At 32.0% G+C, this 15,507-nt stretch overlaps 2 protein-coding genes across 2 annotated transcripts; both read right to left on the reverse strand.

The window, feature by feature from the left end:
- Positions 1 to 11,157: 11,157 nt before the first annotated feature.
- On the reverse strand, positions 11,158 to 13,005 carry LOC103577935 (uncharacterized). The gene is made up of 7 exons (XM_008558828.3): positions 12,859 to 13,005; positions 12,656 to 12,773; positions 12,460 to 12,551; positions 12,084 to 12,118; positions 11,727 to 11,808; positions 11,521 to 11,635; positions 11,158 to 11,394 (listed from the first exon to the last, which is right to left on the reverse strand). Exons 1-7 carry the CDS (start codon positions 12,917 to 12,919, stop codon positions 11,286 to 11,288), a joined length of 612 nt encoding a protein of 203 aa, XP_008557050.2. The 5' UTR covers positions 12,920 to 13,005; the 3' UTR covers positions 11,158 to 11,285.
- A 1,295-nt stretch (positions 13,006 to 14,300) lies between these two features.
- Positions 14,301 to 15,095, reverse strand: LOC103577934 (uncharacterized). The gene is made up of 3 exons (XM_008558827.3): positions 14,916 to 15,095; positions 14,680 to 14,797; positions 14,301 to 14,614 (listed from the first exon to the last, which is right to left on the reverse strand). The coding sequence occupies exons 1-3, from the start codon at positions 14,977 to 14,979 to the stop codon at positions 14,491 to 14,493; spliced, it is 306 nt and encodes a 101-aa protein (XP_008557049.1). The 5' UTR covers positions 14,980 to 15,095; the 3' UTR covers positions 14,301 to 14,490.
- Positions 15,096 to 15,507: the final 412 nt, after the last annotated feature.

The following is a 15,507-nucleotide window of genomic DNA, read 5'->3' on the forward strand; positions in this document are numbered from 1 at the left end:
CAAAGAGTATTAAAATCCCACTACTGCCACTCAATAAACGGTGGAAACTAGTGCATATAATAGCCTAAGAAGGCCTTTTCTTTTTTTCTTACTTTGTCCATGGTAACATGGACTAGGTATCCTATTTTACTGCACAAAAGATTAAACTCGACATTGTTGTAAGTTTAACAAAAAACCACGCACGATGTAATGTACCCAGACACGCTACCGTCCCGACCACAAAGAAGCCCGCTAATGTACGCCCGAGGTCTTTTCGCGACGAGACCAAAAACGTTACTTTTTAAATCGCTGCAATCTTCATGGGCTCTCGACCGAATAAGTGCATCATCTGCTAATGTGATCCATTATGCATTCATAAATAGCGTGTGCGTGTTGTGTCATTTGCCAAAGCTGCTTTGTACTTTTCAAGTGACCTCCCCTACTCTGACCCTCTAAATCCATTCTTACGGTTTAGTTATTTTTTTATTTTTCTTTCATCCTTGAGTATTATTACGCAAAATCGCTTTATCTCGTGGGAAAATATTTACTTTTTTTTTTTTTAAATCATCAGATTCTTAATCTCCAGCAGAGAATGCTTGTAAATGTGACTAAACCTTGAGAGTTTATGAAACCCAACTACTCATTAAAATCCTATCAAAGATGTTGTTTATTTTGTACTCTTATCATCAAAATAAATGTCTGTAGCCAATATAAGTGAGAATGATTATCACAACGGAGATGAGTTTCCTTAAAAAAAAAAAAATTTTTGACGTTTACCTTGCAGCGAACAAGAAAAATAGAACTAAATAAATAGATATAACTGAGTAATAACGTCGATATTCCAAATAATGGTGCTGCTAAAATGAACCAGGCATCTTTATAATGAAAGCGTGTAATTAAGTATTAATAAATGGACAAGGAGATTGGACGTTAAATGTTGTATGAGTTAAGTCTGATAGTATAAATACATAACAACAAGAACAACAACAACAACAACAAAAACAACAACAACAACAACATGCCAACGGATAATCGTCTGAGTAGGAGGAGCAAAGCATTGCAACTCAACTCAGTGTTGGCTAATTAACAACGATAATTAATTGAAGATCTTAGAGCTTCTGGTATAGACGGAAGTAGTTCTGAAACGACGCCCTCAGGAGTTGCCTTGATACACACAAACTTTAAGAGAAAGTCGCGCGAGAGGAATGCTCAAGTATTTCCCGCATGCAAATTTACGAAACAACCGGCAGAACAATGTCTATTATAGTAAAAAATAAATAATACTAAGATAAAAAAAAAACTATAATTGTGAAATGGGCAATAGCTGATCATTTAACGCATTAATGGAGCAATTTTTTTGAAATAGATATTTTTATATATATTTGTCTGCGGGCTGTAGTACGATGAATTTATTCAACAGAATGATGGCAACGACTACCCGACACATTTCGATACCTGTGACAGTATTTTTTCATTACGGCATCCCACATTTTACCAATAACTCAAGCTCTGTAGTTTCATACCTCAGAGACATATTTCAGCCGATGACAGTACGCAGATGGTTCATTTTGACAGCACGATATCCGAGCGCCCTACACTACTCAGTTTTCTCTTTTTCTCTTTTTTTTTTTCACCCTTATTCAGCCACTGTTTCTTAAGAACTCTCCGCCATATAGATACCAAGTCCCAACCTATTTTTCTTATACATATTTCGTTCCTTGCTCCATCCCTCGACTTTTTATTAATATTTTTCTGCCATGGGCACTTGTATTGATCAGATGATCAATCTGCCCTGGCCCACATTTCATTTTAAGATCTACATGATATAAATATTATATAAATTATTGAGTTGATCTACTTTAAAACTTGTTTTTTTTTTTTTTTTTTTTTTTTTTTTTTATAAAAAAAACTCTGAAATGGCTTTTTTCCTGGATAACCAACTCATCCGACAAAAAAAAAATTTTTTATAAAATAGTATCTTATTTGAAAGTGAAAATGAACTAGTAATAAAATATGTTAAATTAATTTAGATAATAAGTGGATTATATATATATGCAAGTGAGATAAAAAGCCATTGCCGATCAGTGGCTATCTCATTAGCATCCAGCGTGCTTGTATTAAGAACGGCGTTAAGAGAGTAGTCTAGTTATTATTGCAGTTATTCCCAGTCCGCGTATTTAGAGATAAAGAGAATTTATACTCGCGACGCTGGATGAAAACGTGCACATACAAACTTGAGAGAAACTTTAAATTGGGCAGCCCTTATTCCACTAATACAGCTCTCCTGTGCACTAACTATGCTCGGAAATCGGTGTACACAATTGCACAGAGGATTATGCAGTTCGAAGATGGAAGTTTGTTTCACGGGTGAAAGTGTACGATCTTTAGTTGCTCTACTTGGGAGCAAAAGCCCGCGCGGCATTTCTCTAACTAAATTCCAGACAGTTTAGAAGCCGCCTTTATACCTCACAGAGAGTAAGAGAGGAGTAAGTATAAAGGGTATAAGGGGTATAAGAGGTATACCTTATATATAAGGGTATGCCCAAGAGTTTTCATAACAGTTAAAAGTACACCCAAAATCTCCAGAATTAAATCCCAACTCTGGAAGCAACGGCTCGTCAGTTTTCATAAGATCAACCCATCAATTCAAGGCAACATGACAACGTTTCTCATCAACTGAGATACTCCATTAATTTCACCCTCATAATTTTCCTATTATAAAACATCATATTTTGTAAATATTCAGTAATATCACTCAAGAGTTGGCCTAACAAGTATAAATGGCTTTCACTAAATAAAAATTTTTATTGAATTATGTCAACACATATGCTCTTATGTGTTTCCTAATCCCAGAACACGAACATGCACAGAGAGGAGGATAAACTTGCTGCAGAAAATTTATAAGCCACAAGTTACATCTGGCTCCTCACTCTTACTCGTTACTGCGTTCGGAGCTTTACGACTTCCAAAGGGTTGCGGTTGCGTTCGCACGGAAGCAACTTTACTAGATCTAGCAGGACGGCTACTGGTACTGAGAACCGCGAGCAGGTTTTCGGTCTAGAGCTTTATCTCGGTTCGAGGGAGAGCAACCGGATCATTTTGAGGTAGAGAGAATTTCTGTTCCACAGTACCGACGACTCGAATTAATTAAACGCCGTCTCTCGTTTTATGACGTCGACTTTCCTAATTAATTCGTAGTAATAGGGACTGTGCAGTTGAGAGAGCCACAGTCGGAAGAAGACAGACCACAGACCCTGCAACGACGAGGTAGTTACAGTCCATATGCTATAACGCGATGAGAACAAAGTGCGAGAAACCCACCAGCGCCCGGGACATATTATGAAGAACGACAAGAACCTAGAGATTTAAGAGAGTATCGAAATTTATCTCGAGCTAACCCACGAGGATAGCAGAGCTCGTGATGCGGTGGTCTGCGAAACAAACGAGTCTCGTTCGATCCCCTGATTGCCAGCCGGCTCTGCCAGGAAACCCATTCAACAGACAAAAGGCTTTTAGTTTACCCGAAAAATCCTATAGCTACAAACTACACAAGTCAACTTTTCTACAAGTGGAGTAATATATATCTATATATATACACGAATGTATGTAAGGATGAGAGAAGTGATCGTTAGCAAGATGAGTCGCTTGCGCTCAAGAGAACGAACTCAAGTTGTTTCAACACGCAGTTTCTCACAGACTGAGCCATCGAAACAAGATCTCACTGCACTTTGTACTCTTGTACTATCAACAAAACAGCAATGTCACGATTTCTCCAGCAAGTTATAAGACAATTTGTTATTTATCTTTAATATGCAAGTCTATATGTCCATGTACACAATAATAATAATAATAATAATAATAATAATAATAATAATAATAATAATAATAATAATAACTGTTGTACGAGTAATAATCGTATCAGCAGGTGTACGCGTGTAATTTAATTAAGACAAATGTCATTTGATAATTTCGCCCGTAACGAAATAATGGTATCAATAACGGTGATAATAATAACAATAATTATATAATTGTAAGACAAGTTGATTTCCGGTGATTGTAAAATTCATGTTTATTTTCATTGTGTCTCCCATTGCTAAAGAGAAAGGCGTTTTCGAATAGATAATAATCACTGGCATAAAATCTTCGCACTCAATTACAACGCAGGACATTTAATATGACGTATATCACATCAGCCCACTCGGCTGGGAGTAAAACGAAAAAAACGAAAAATTTTAAATAAAAAATCGCAATATACAATAAAAAAATTATAAGAGCTGAGGTGTAGGTTCAAGTTCTACTTGGTATTAAATATAATTTGCTTCCGAGTTAATACAGATTATTATCGTCTCTTTGGTGCATCATTATAACAAAATGGCTGTTATCGACTCGCAATAACCCACACACGGATCTTACTCGTTGTCACTTGTGTGTTACTTTTAAAAAATAAATAAAAGAAAGCCGAGAAATAAAAAAGATAGAGACGCAGTGCACGGACATCCGAGTCGAGTCATTAAAACCGAGCTGAAGAACGGTAATTGGCGACGATATCATCTCTGATGTAGACACGACATCGACTGAGTTTCGTAGCCTCCAGTTCCTTGCAGTTATGAGTTCTCTCTTTATATATCTATATATGTATATATTATATATTGCAGATTTTATATCGTATTTATTTATTTATTTGATGATAATAATGGATGTATTTTGTGCTAAAGTAAACGAGAGAAGGTGGCACATCTGTGCATGTATGAGTCAGAAAGTTTGATATTACGAGTATTTATGTATATATTTATTCTTAGCACTTAGGGCCGCCCAATAATGTACGCAGGAAAAATATAATCATATATATATACATGAGGTCTACTTGTGGACTAAATAGCAGTGGGTGGACGTGCCATTTGCCGAGTAAGGTGTGCGTGGAGGTGGAGAAGTCACTGCCGGCTGGCTCCAAGTGGGAATATTCCGTATTATTATTATATATTGATAAAAAAAAAAAAAGTTACGAGTAGAATAATAAGTTAGTGAGGGAAACATACGGGCAGTAAACTTTGCAAGAATCAAGAGCGTCTTAATTTTCGCAAATGCTCCTCCGGTAACCGTCTGCTCTCAGCGTCTCCTTGGGGTACCTTTTTTTCATCGGAAATCCCATGTGTGCCTGATTGACCGGTATTAAAAGAAATAGCTTGTGGCTAAATTGCCAGCGGATAAATCTCAACACTATAGCCGACCGAGAACTGCCAAATTTATTTAACAAAAATTAATAAATAACATGTCGAAAAAAACGTATTGGTTTTGTTTTCCGTATTGACTTGGAAGTAAATATTGAGGAAATTTTATTTTTATTGATATTGTTATTGTGCGTAATTATTGGAGTACTATATGAAGAATGATTAATTTGTCGATAAAAGTTGTATTCGACACGGGATTTAACTCATTGGCTGTCATTTACAGAAAAGATGATCGAAAATATTATCAAGTTCGTATTAACATGATTTAAAAACAAGTTCTTGGTTACATAGGGGTATCTTGAGTAAAGCAATATCTCTCCACCCACAGACGGTTTGCATGATAAAGTTTTAACCTGCAGCTAAAACAGTAATACGCCATTAACCACTGTGTGATGCCCGGTATTCTCAAGGTGACACGAAGGTGGAGACTGAAAATTATTAAGCCCGCAAGGGATATAAAATCAAGAATAGAGAGAAAAAATAAGCAACGTCTAGCACGGAATGGTGCTCGGTGGATCGAGAGTGCAGACAGGATATATTACCAACTATACGTAGTCACGTAGTGACGATCCAAGTAAACCGCGCGCGCGTCATAAGACATTTTGAATAAATGAATGTGTGCACATGTTGACTCTACTCTGTTTAATACTATGTTCACTGTATGTAGTCTACTACATAATAATGAATAAATACAATAATTCTAGTACACACGAGTTTAAGTAGATGAGAGTGAATGCCATGAAGTAAAGTAGCGTAATTCAAAGGTAGGCGTCATCGCCAGTTGGACATATAAGAGAGAGAGAGAGAGAGAGAGAGAGAGAGTATAGTGAGTTGTGTATACATACCTGAGAATTTGCGTGGGTGAACCGAGAGCTAAAGGATCGGGATAACTGTCCTTAAATTACAGACTTCTGGCTCGATACACCCAACCATGCCAACGTATACCGGTATACCGGCAACTACCAACTCATATGTATTTTATTTCTCCCTATTACGTCCAGTTCACATATGAATATACACATATATGACGACTTTTGTCAACCGGCAATGGTTTTTTACTCGTGTTAAATTAAAATTAAATTAAAATCAACTCCGCACAACCGGCGGACAAGCGATATTTTTGTTTTGCACATGGATGAGTATAAAGTTTATTACTTTTATAAATAAAAAAAATTATTATAATAATAATTACAAAGCATGTAAAGTAAAAAGAAAAAAAGAAATATTGTATAATTTGTGCATTTAATTATATAAGTTTTTTGTATTGTTCATGCACCAGTTAAAATTACTTTCCCGGGTATTGTATTAAAAAGTGTGTCAAAGAATAAAGAATATTACGAGTTTTGCCTCGGTGACATTAAGAAAGATATTTTTTTTTTTTTTTAATTTCATTTATTCAGCGTATATAGAAGAATATGAAATTTTTTCTCGTATTCATTTATCATTTTAATATAATATTTTTCACCGAGCTTATTGTTCTCATGATTCATTAATTTTGCTTTGTCAAGTAAATTTAGTGCTGCGTCGACTCAATTAGTCCTGAAATACTCGTCCTTACTGTATGTTAAATTTATAAAGGTTTCTTTCTATTTAACTATTTTCATTTTTACTTACAAATTGTGTGCATTAGAGCTATACTGTAGTAAATAAGTTTCAAGTGCGTGGGTCACAACAATCTCAGATAACAACTTGATAGCAATATAATTTTATTATACGGACAAATAAAAGTATTTGTATGTATATACAATAGACAAAAAAGTCGTAATTTGTTTAAGAGAATCTCTCACGATAAGCGTGAAATTGACGATAGAAATTATCCGTACGATAAACGAGAGATTGCATCTTGTTGATGTCCTTCAATACCAACATAGTTGTCGCGTTGCTTTTAAATTTAATATCGATCGATTGCTCGTTGACATCACACTTGCTGTACATATATATACTCTCAAGTCGTAACAATTTGTATTGCGACATTTATTGATTTCACATTTTTAAATCACGCGTGTCATTTAATTTTCATTTTATGTCGACTAACAAATTAAAATTTTTTTAATAAAAAATTAAATAAATTGTAGAGACAAATATTTTGTAAATAAAATTAAACGAGTCTCTGAAGGCAATATTGTGTTAACTTAAGGGCAATAAAATAAAATAATACAATATCAGAAAAGTACATCGGGCTAATGTGAGCTATCAGCGGTTGGCGCCGACTAAAAGAAATAATACCATTTTATTTGGAGTAGGCGGTTGTTTGCTTGTACGCTAATAAATGTTTTGTTTATATCACCTATTATGCCTGCATACTTTAGTTTTATTTCTATTCACAACCACACTCGAGCCGTATAAAGAAGCGATAAAAAAAACCTAAATACACATAAAACGTTATGGGAAAAAGTAAATAGAGTTAAATAAAAGAAAACAAATATCATTTGGTTGCCAAAATCAGACAACAAGATGAACAATTTGCGATGACGTTTTTCAGATAACCGTAGTCTCAAGACCAAAGAGTAATATACCCAGAAGAGAATCTTGTTCGCTTAAAGTGAGGCGCCTCTACTCTGTCAGCTTTAGATATTTTCTTTTATTCTTATCTCACGTTATTTATCTCTAGCCCCACGTCAAGAAGTAGTGCAAGACAAAGTTCCGCGATACGGCACTCAACCAGCAAACCATTATAAGAATTATAAATAATCTCTAGCCAATAAATAAAATAAATAGTTTTTATTTATTTTCCTCCTCAACTCTCATTTAATTAAAATTTTAAAAATCATTAGAACATCAATATAAATAAATATAAATCGTTAGTTGTTTTAATCAGATATAAATTTAATTTGTCACAGGTATTCTCATCTGACGCAGTGCACGACTTGTGGATTATCTTCTCTTACATTGACTGCATGCCCTCAGGAGATTTTCTTGGGTCGTGCATCTTGACGTGTATAGTATATGTATATATATATATATATATATATATATATATACAATAGTATTCTAGCTCTGGACTATGTACTTAGTATACTCCTCTGATGGTCACGCACTCTATACTGTATGCTATACTCTCTCAACCCTCTCAACATTACAACCACATCTATCTCATTTTGTGCCGCAAGCAACCTCTATGAACTCTGTTTGATATTAGTAGAGACAAGAGTACACCACATCAGCACGTAACGAGAAGATTTTCATAAAAGAGATAGAGGGAATATAGTAACATCTCTCACAATAATCACATTCATATACATCAATATTCTATAAGATATCGTCTTGCAGCCTTGTAGCCTCTACAAGCTCTGTTGAATTATTCTCATAAACATTTTAGCATCGAATATTCACAAGAGTTTCAGTGATGGAGCTAGACGATATTACTGATGGTAATACATCGCTTCTGCGCTAAAGTATATACCCATTTTTACGTCAACGTCCAGTTAGTTAACGGAATAATGATGATCCCGAGCATCCTAAAACTGCCATTAAGAGGCTATAGAAAAAAATGAGTCTATGGGGTAGCGGAATCAGGAACATTAATTTACGAGCTATGGCTAATTAGATGTTAGACGGACTCAATCGATATCCTTCCTCTGCATGCTCGCCTGTTAATATATTTGGGCTCATGTAAAGCCGGACAGGTTCCATATTACATCCAGCAGCCCTCGCTCCCAAAACTAAATGTCCCTAAACGCACCGACGTATTTATATCCTGGTTTCTACCACCGCATGTTCGTAATACGCAGTGTACAGTGAATGTTGTAGTTGTAGGACTGCTGCAGTACTATTTGGGCCTGGGGGTAGCAGAAGCCATCCCTTATTTATGAGGGCTAGTCCACCCCCGCCTGAAATGCCTGTTCCAACCACGAGTTTCCTCTACCTCTGGCGCTATCCTGATCCTCACCCTTAACCCCAGCCTCATTCACTTCCTCATACTCTTTTTAACCCCAAAACTCACTCTCGACGCTCTCGACGCTCTCGACACACCCTCTTAAAACAGACTTCGCTCAGAGGCCATTTACCCTCCGTTACACCTTTCTCTGTCGAGAATACTCATCCAGCAGATAAGCGTTGTTTAAAGTTACTGCAGACATTTTCCCGCGTACTATAACTTACAATATATATTTTTTAACGCACTTTTATTTTTATATCACACACTATATTTTTATTGCTGCATATAAAATTAAACCAATTTTTTAGTCTGCTATATTTAATTAACTTTTATGCAAATCGTTACTTTAATTTTTAAATTTAATTTTAAATATTAACATATTTATTTATAAATATGAGTGCGTGTATTTACTCTTGAATATTTTTTTTTCTTTTTTCATTTACACTCAAAAAGATTAATCGTTAAAATACAGTTTTACATAACTACTACTCTCTTAACGTATAACAGGGCAGGATATTGCCTATAAATTGCATGTGGAGTTGCTATATATTTGACGGAGAATGTTTATTAATAACGGAAACTCAACGTCAGTGATGTATAATTGTATTACGTATTATTTTAGTGTGCATATATATTTGTAACTTCCATGTTTAATATTATCAATATGTAATTAAAAATTTATTATTGACATATTTTAGTAATGTATTGGTTTATTAATTTTCGAAAAATGCTTTATTTTATTTAAAATTTCCGTAAAATATTTTCAATTAAGTGAATTTATAAAAAATAATATTAATAAACAATTCTACAAATTACATATAATAAAATTATATATATGTGTGATGAGTTTTAATCACCGGTATCCGTTGAAATTGTAAATAAAATCAAATGTGAGTATAAATGTAAGTATCCAGTTATTTTTGAGGTAAATAAAAATTATAAATAATATTGTTTTATTATAAACTATTAATGTTAAATTTAGCATCTGATTGTAGAACAAACAATGAGTTCAGTGAACTATAAATATATTGAATAAAAGTATAATGTATTTGGATAAACCCAATAATTTATTAATTGCGGATCAAAATGATACTTTTTAAATAAAAGAAAAAAAAAAAAGGTAATAAAGTTTTTATATCATAACCGCTCATTGTGATACCACAGAAGCACTTGAAACTCTCTACACCCTCTACTCTACTCATCCATATGAAATTGTTCTCATTTCAACACATGGACAAATTCATTTCGAACGAAGCACTGAATTTCCATAATGTGAATGGGGATACTTTATGTCACTCGTTTGATTGCTCTGCCACAATGAAAAATTATCTTTAAAAAGAAAAAAGGCCATGATGCTTCGAAATTGCGTACGTTGATGATAAAAATCTGGCAGTAATTCACGTTATATATGTCATGTACATGTATCATAAGATTCATAAGACATGAGACAGATTTAAATTCTGATGAGATAAAAATTTAACTTTATCTTTATTTTTGTACGACTTGATTTCGGTTCGATAGTTTTACGAGTCCGACTTGTGATTTATTTTATCTAAAGACCACACGACCAATGACTCGAGTAAAGAAATAGAATTGCAGAAAAAAGTTATGAAAAGATCAAGATTAAGACGAGACTTCAGACAAGGATAAGCTTTAAATCGATTAGCGACTTATTGTCATGGCATTGTGCTATTTCAAAACGATTTACAAATCTTTAAGCAACGTCTAGTCTAATTAATTATTTTTCGATTAGATAAGAAAGGCTGGAGTATAATGAGATACCTCAAAAATTTTACAGAATTTTTTTTTTTAATTTATCCAGAAAAAAGAATTTTTGTTTATAAAAATAATTTTTTTTTAAATTTATTACCTCACATATTTATTTTCAAGCATTCAGGAACAATGTCTTGACTCAATTCATATGTATATAGTATCATATAAACATTGAGTATGAATTTATATATTCTTAGTATGGCGCAATGGTTTTAAAAAAATGTATAAAATATCAATCATAAAAATCATCATTATAAAAAAAATTCAAGGTTATATCTGATATAAGTAAACAAATTTTAATTTTAAAACAGGTTTTATTGAAAATAAATTTCAAAGTTATTAAATCTAAACAAATTTTGTTAGTAAGATACTTAATCTTTGCGTAATAAAATTATAAATCTGGTAGCCAGTGTACGGAAGTATGTTTTTTAATTTTTGTCTGATGCGCAAAGTGGTCTTGGACAACATTCAGGGTATGGTTTTGAGTAGTCGTAATCTTGGTAACCAATTCTATCTTCACAATCCCATACACCACATCTTTAAAGAAAATTTTTTAATAAATATTCTTCTCAATTACTCAGAATTTTCAAATTACTCAAAATTGCAAGATTATCTTTACCAAAAATTATTCACATAGATTCTATTAATAATAATAATATTTACCCTAATGAAGTCCATGAACCGTCTTCCTGGCATGTAAATTCGGAGCATCTATCAATTTTCTTGTCACCGGTTTTGTAAGTTTTGTCGTCTCCATCAGCCATGCCACTGCAGTCAGCTGATAGTATTAATATTTTGTTAAAAACAATATAATAAATAAAATAAAAAAAAATAAAAAATAGTAATGACATTATGAATAGGATACTTACCGTGAGCTTCAGCCCACAAACAGACCACGAATGCGCACACAAAGAGAATAACAAAGGTTTTCATTTTTATTATTTTTTCTTTTTTTTATATATATTGAAAAATAAAATATGATTTCCAAGTGACTCGATAGTGGGACTGATCAATTTCTAGCAAGTGTTGAGGTATTTATATAGTATAAATAATTTATTCATAGTTGATGTCATCATAATAAATTTAATCTTAATTCTAGTCTTCTAGTCATTATAATTAATTCTATTCGCGAGTATACTCTATCAGTGTTAAAAACTTATTAACATACATTGTAAAAATAAAACCAGTAAATAAAAGTAATCTTAACGTTTCTAGCATTACAAGACTTCCTTAAGAATATTAAGTTCAGTCATGTGACTCGCTAAGTAAATAATTTTAATTTTATAACGTAAATTATATCAACATATTTTTTAAAAGAGGGGCTTGTACTATATGAAGCTTACTCAAAAATTCAATTGCAAGCAAATTAAAAAGAATTTCATCGTTAGGCGAAATTTGGTTTTTCAAAAAAATTATTTCCAGTTTGAAATAAAAAAAAAAAAATTAGACACTTTGGTTTATTTTTACGTTTAACTTTTATTTATAAAACTTTACATTTGATCATCGGAATATTTAAAAACATTAATTATTATTTATTGAATCGTTATGAAAAAAAAAGTTCAACTCAAATTTTTGATAATTATTACAAGTGTATTTCTTAACAAACTGATTTTGGACAGCAATCAGGATAAGGTTTTGAATAATCATAATCCCGCGAACCAGCTTTAGGATTTTTGCATCGGAATTCCGGGCATCTGGGATAAAAAGTAAAAAAACATATATTTATTTTCAATGACAATTATGAATAAAAACAAAAATAGTTGATATTAATTAGAGGATTAATAAACAAAAAATTTACCCAACAGAAGTCCATCCACCGTCGTCTTGGCATGTATATTCATTGCACTTGACGACAACTTTAGAACCAGTTGGTACTTTTGTATCACTTGAACCATTTTCGAAAGGCGGGCAATCGGCTTAAATAAATAAAATAAAATTAAAAATAACGAAATAAAAAAAACCTGATAATGATAATGATAAATTAATTTATAAAATACTTACCATGAGCTTCAATCCACAAGCATGCCACAACACACACAAATAAAATAGCTGTAGTTTTCATTTTAAATCTTTAAAAACTCAAGGGCCTGAGAGGTACTCGAAATTATTTCGGATACTGAATCTTTCTTACCTGTGTCCAGATATTTATAGCCAGCGTATTTCCTATACCTGTACCTATACCCACTCTTACCGGTTTCGTCATACTGAATTTTTAAGCAAATAGCTCCATGCAAACAATCTACTCTCAGTGTTAACCTGACGTGCTCGGGCTATATGTATCTTATCGTAAGACTATTAAACATAAATTTAAAGTCCACGAAACTTAATTACTAACTCGATAGTGTGTCATATAATAAATTATATGTTCTTCCGGTTGTAAAAATAAATTAACAAAGTTTTTTTAGCCAATATTGACACGAAATATATTAAGAGACTAATTAAAATAATTACTCATCGTTAAATATTTAGATGTTCACTGTAATTTAAATATAAAAGTACTTCTGAAATCCTCGAGTAAACAAATTAAAAAAATATTTTTGTTTAAAATATTGAAAAATTATTATCATTAATAATAGCAACCTAATTTTAATAAAATATGGACACTAATTTTACTGAAGGCTTAAAATCGATGTCATGATTTTTTTTTCTGAATTATTTGGCAATAAAAATATAGGTATTAATAGTTATTTTATTTATCGAGGTAAAAATTTACCATTTATTCAAATATCTTGGTAATAAATCATTGCATAATTTTTTTTTACAATTCATTTTATCCACAGATTGGCTTAGGGCAGCAATAAGGATAAGGTTTTAAATAATTATAATCCTGGGTACCAGTTTGATTTTTACAAGTATACATTGCGCACCTACAGGAAAAAAATGAAGTCAATACATTTGGCTAAAAATGAATAGCTAAAATTTTAAAGATTTCGTACCCAGTAGAAGTATATGAACCGTCAGGTTGACAAGTATATTGAGCACATCTGTACTCAAATACAGTACCAGTTGCTACACTTTTTTCTTTTCCAGATAATGATCGGCAGCTCGCTTTATCAGTAATATAATAATAATAGTAATTGATAAGTAATTACTTTACTCTACTCACCATTCGTTTCTTGATATAAGTATCCTACTATTACACAGACACAAAACATATAAAAAGACATCATTAAAAATTAAGTGACGGAATTGTTTTCTGCATCTGGATATTTATATACATTTAATTAATACAGAAGTCTGTTGTGATATCAGTAAAAAAAAAAAAAGTTATTATTGTTTATTTGTAAGGTGAACATATTGATTTACTGATACCAGACTTTTTTTGTTATCTCTCATCATAATGGATGATAAGTTCTAAAGCTCCAGGCATTTAAATATATGAGAATAAAGAAACAAATAAAATACACACGAAAAGTTAATAAAAATTGTATTTATTCGAACAATCGAAAGTCGTTTTTACAAAATTAACATTTTTTAATTTAATTATAAATTTTCACATCTAATTGTTATAAATTTTCAACATTATTGAGAACTGAGACAGTATTGTAATTGAGAAAAAAAAAAAAATAATTTATTAAAGTTTCTTTGAATTTTTTAAGACAAAAATAGATAAATTAAATGAAAAAAAAAAAATTAATGTTTTTCGGTAGCATTGATCTTGTTGCAATCTGCTACCGACGGGCAACAGAGTGGATACGGTTTTGAGGGATGGACTGTATGTGGTTCAATTCCATCGGGACAACGAATTGAAGGACATCTAATTTGCAAACAGAAAAATAGTTTAGAAAAAATAATATTGAAGTTATTTTCAATTTTACTCACCCAAGAGCACTGTATGTGTTATTTCCTATACACTTATATTCGACGCAACCGAGATATATTGAGGTATTGATTGGAACTATTGCTTTAGATGGAGCACCCCATAATGCGTCACAGTCAGCTTTATAAATAAATTATTTCAAATTAATAATAATAATAATCATACAATAGTTGATAAAAAAAAAAAAACGAAACAAATAAATAAATTAAACTTTTATTATTATAAATGACCAACTTACCTCTGTTTCCCGGGCACAAACATGCCACGAATGCGCTCACTAAAATAATAGCGATAGTTTTCATTTTTATTACACCTTTAGACAGAATATTTGACCCAGTTAAATCAAATTCGGTTACTGATTGAATTTAGAAACTAGTATCGATATTTATACGGAATCTATTGTGCCCCCCACCTACACCGGACATATTACCGGAGTCATAAAAATTCTAAAATTATATTTATATGAACTTTATAGTTGTGATGTCGTCGACAACAATTATTATACGTAAACGTGTACCTCTTATCATAAAAGTTTAAAGTATTAAGTGTGAGTTCATTGACTGTTGAAAAAACATGAGGTCGAAACGTAAAGTTAATAAAATAAATCACCGCAATGAATTTAAACAAATTAAATAAGATAATTTATTTGTGCTAAATTTACACAAGATTATTTTTTGTGTAATTTAATATTTGTCGATATAAAATGACAACTTTATTTCAAATTAAATTGTAGGCATACAGCAGTAATTTCTCACGATAGTAAATTTATTCAGCCGTATAAATTATAATAATTAAAAACGATTATTTTGAATAGTTCAATTAAGATAAAA

Source organism: Microplitis demolitor, chromosome 1 (assembly GCF_026212275.2).
Source record: "Microplitis demolitor isolate Queensland-Clemson2020A chromosome 1, iyMicDemo2.1a, whole genome shotgun sequence".
NCBI lineage: Eukaryota > Metazoa > Arthropoda > Insecta > Hymenoptera > Braconidae > Microplitis > Microplitis demolitor.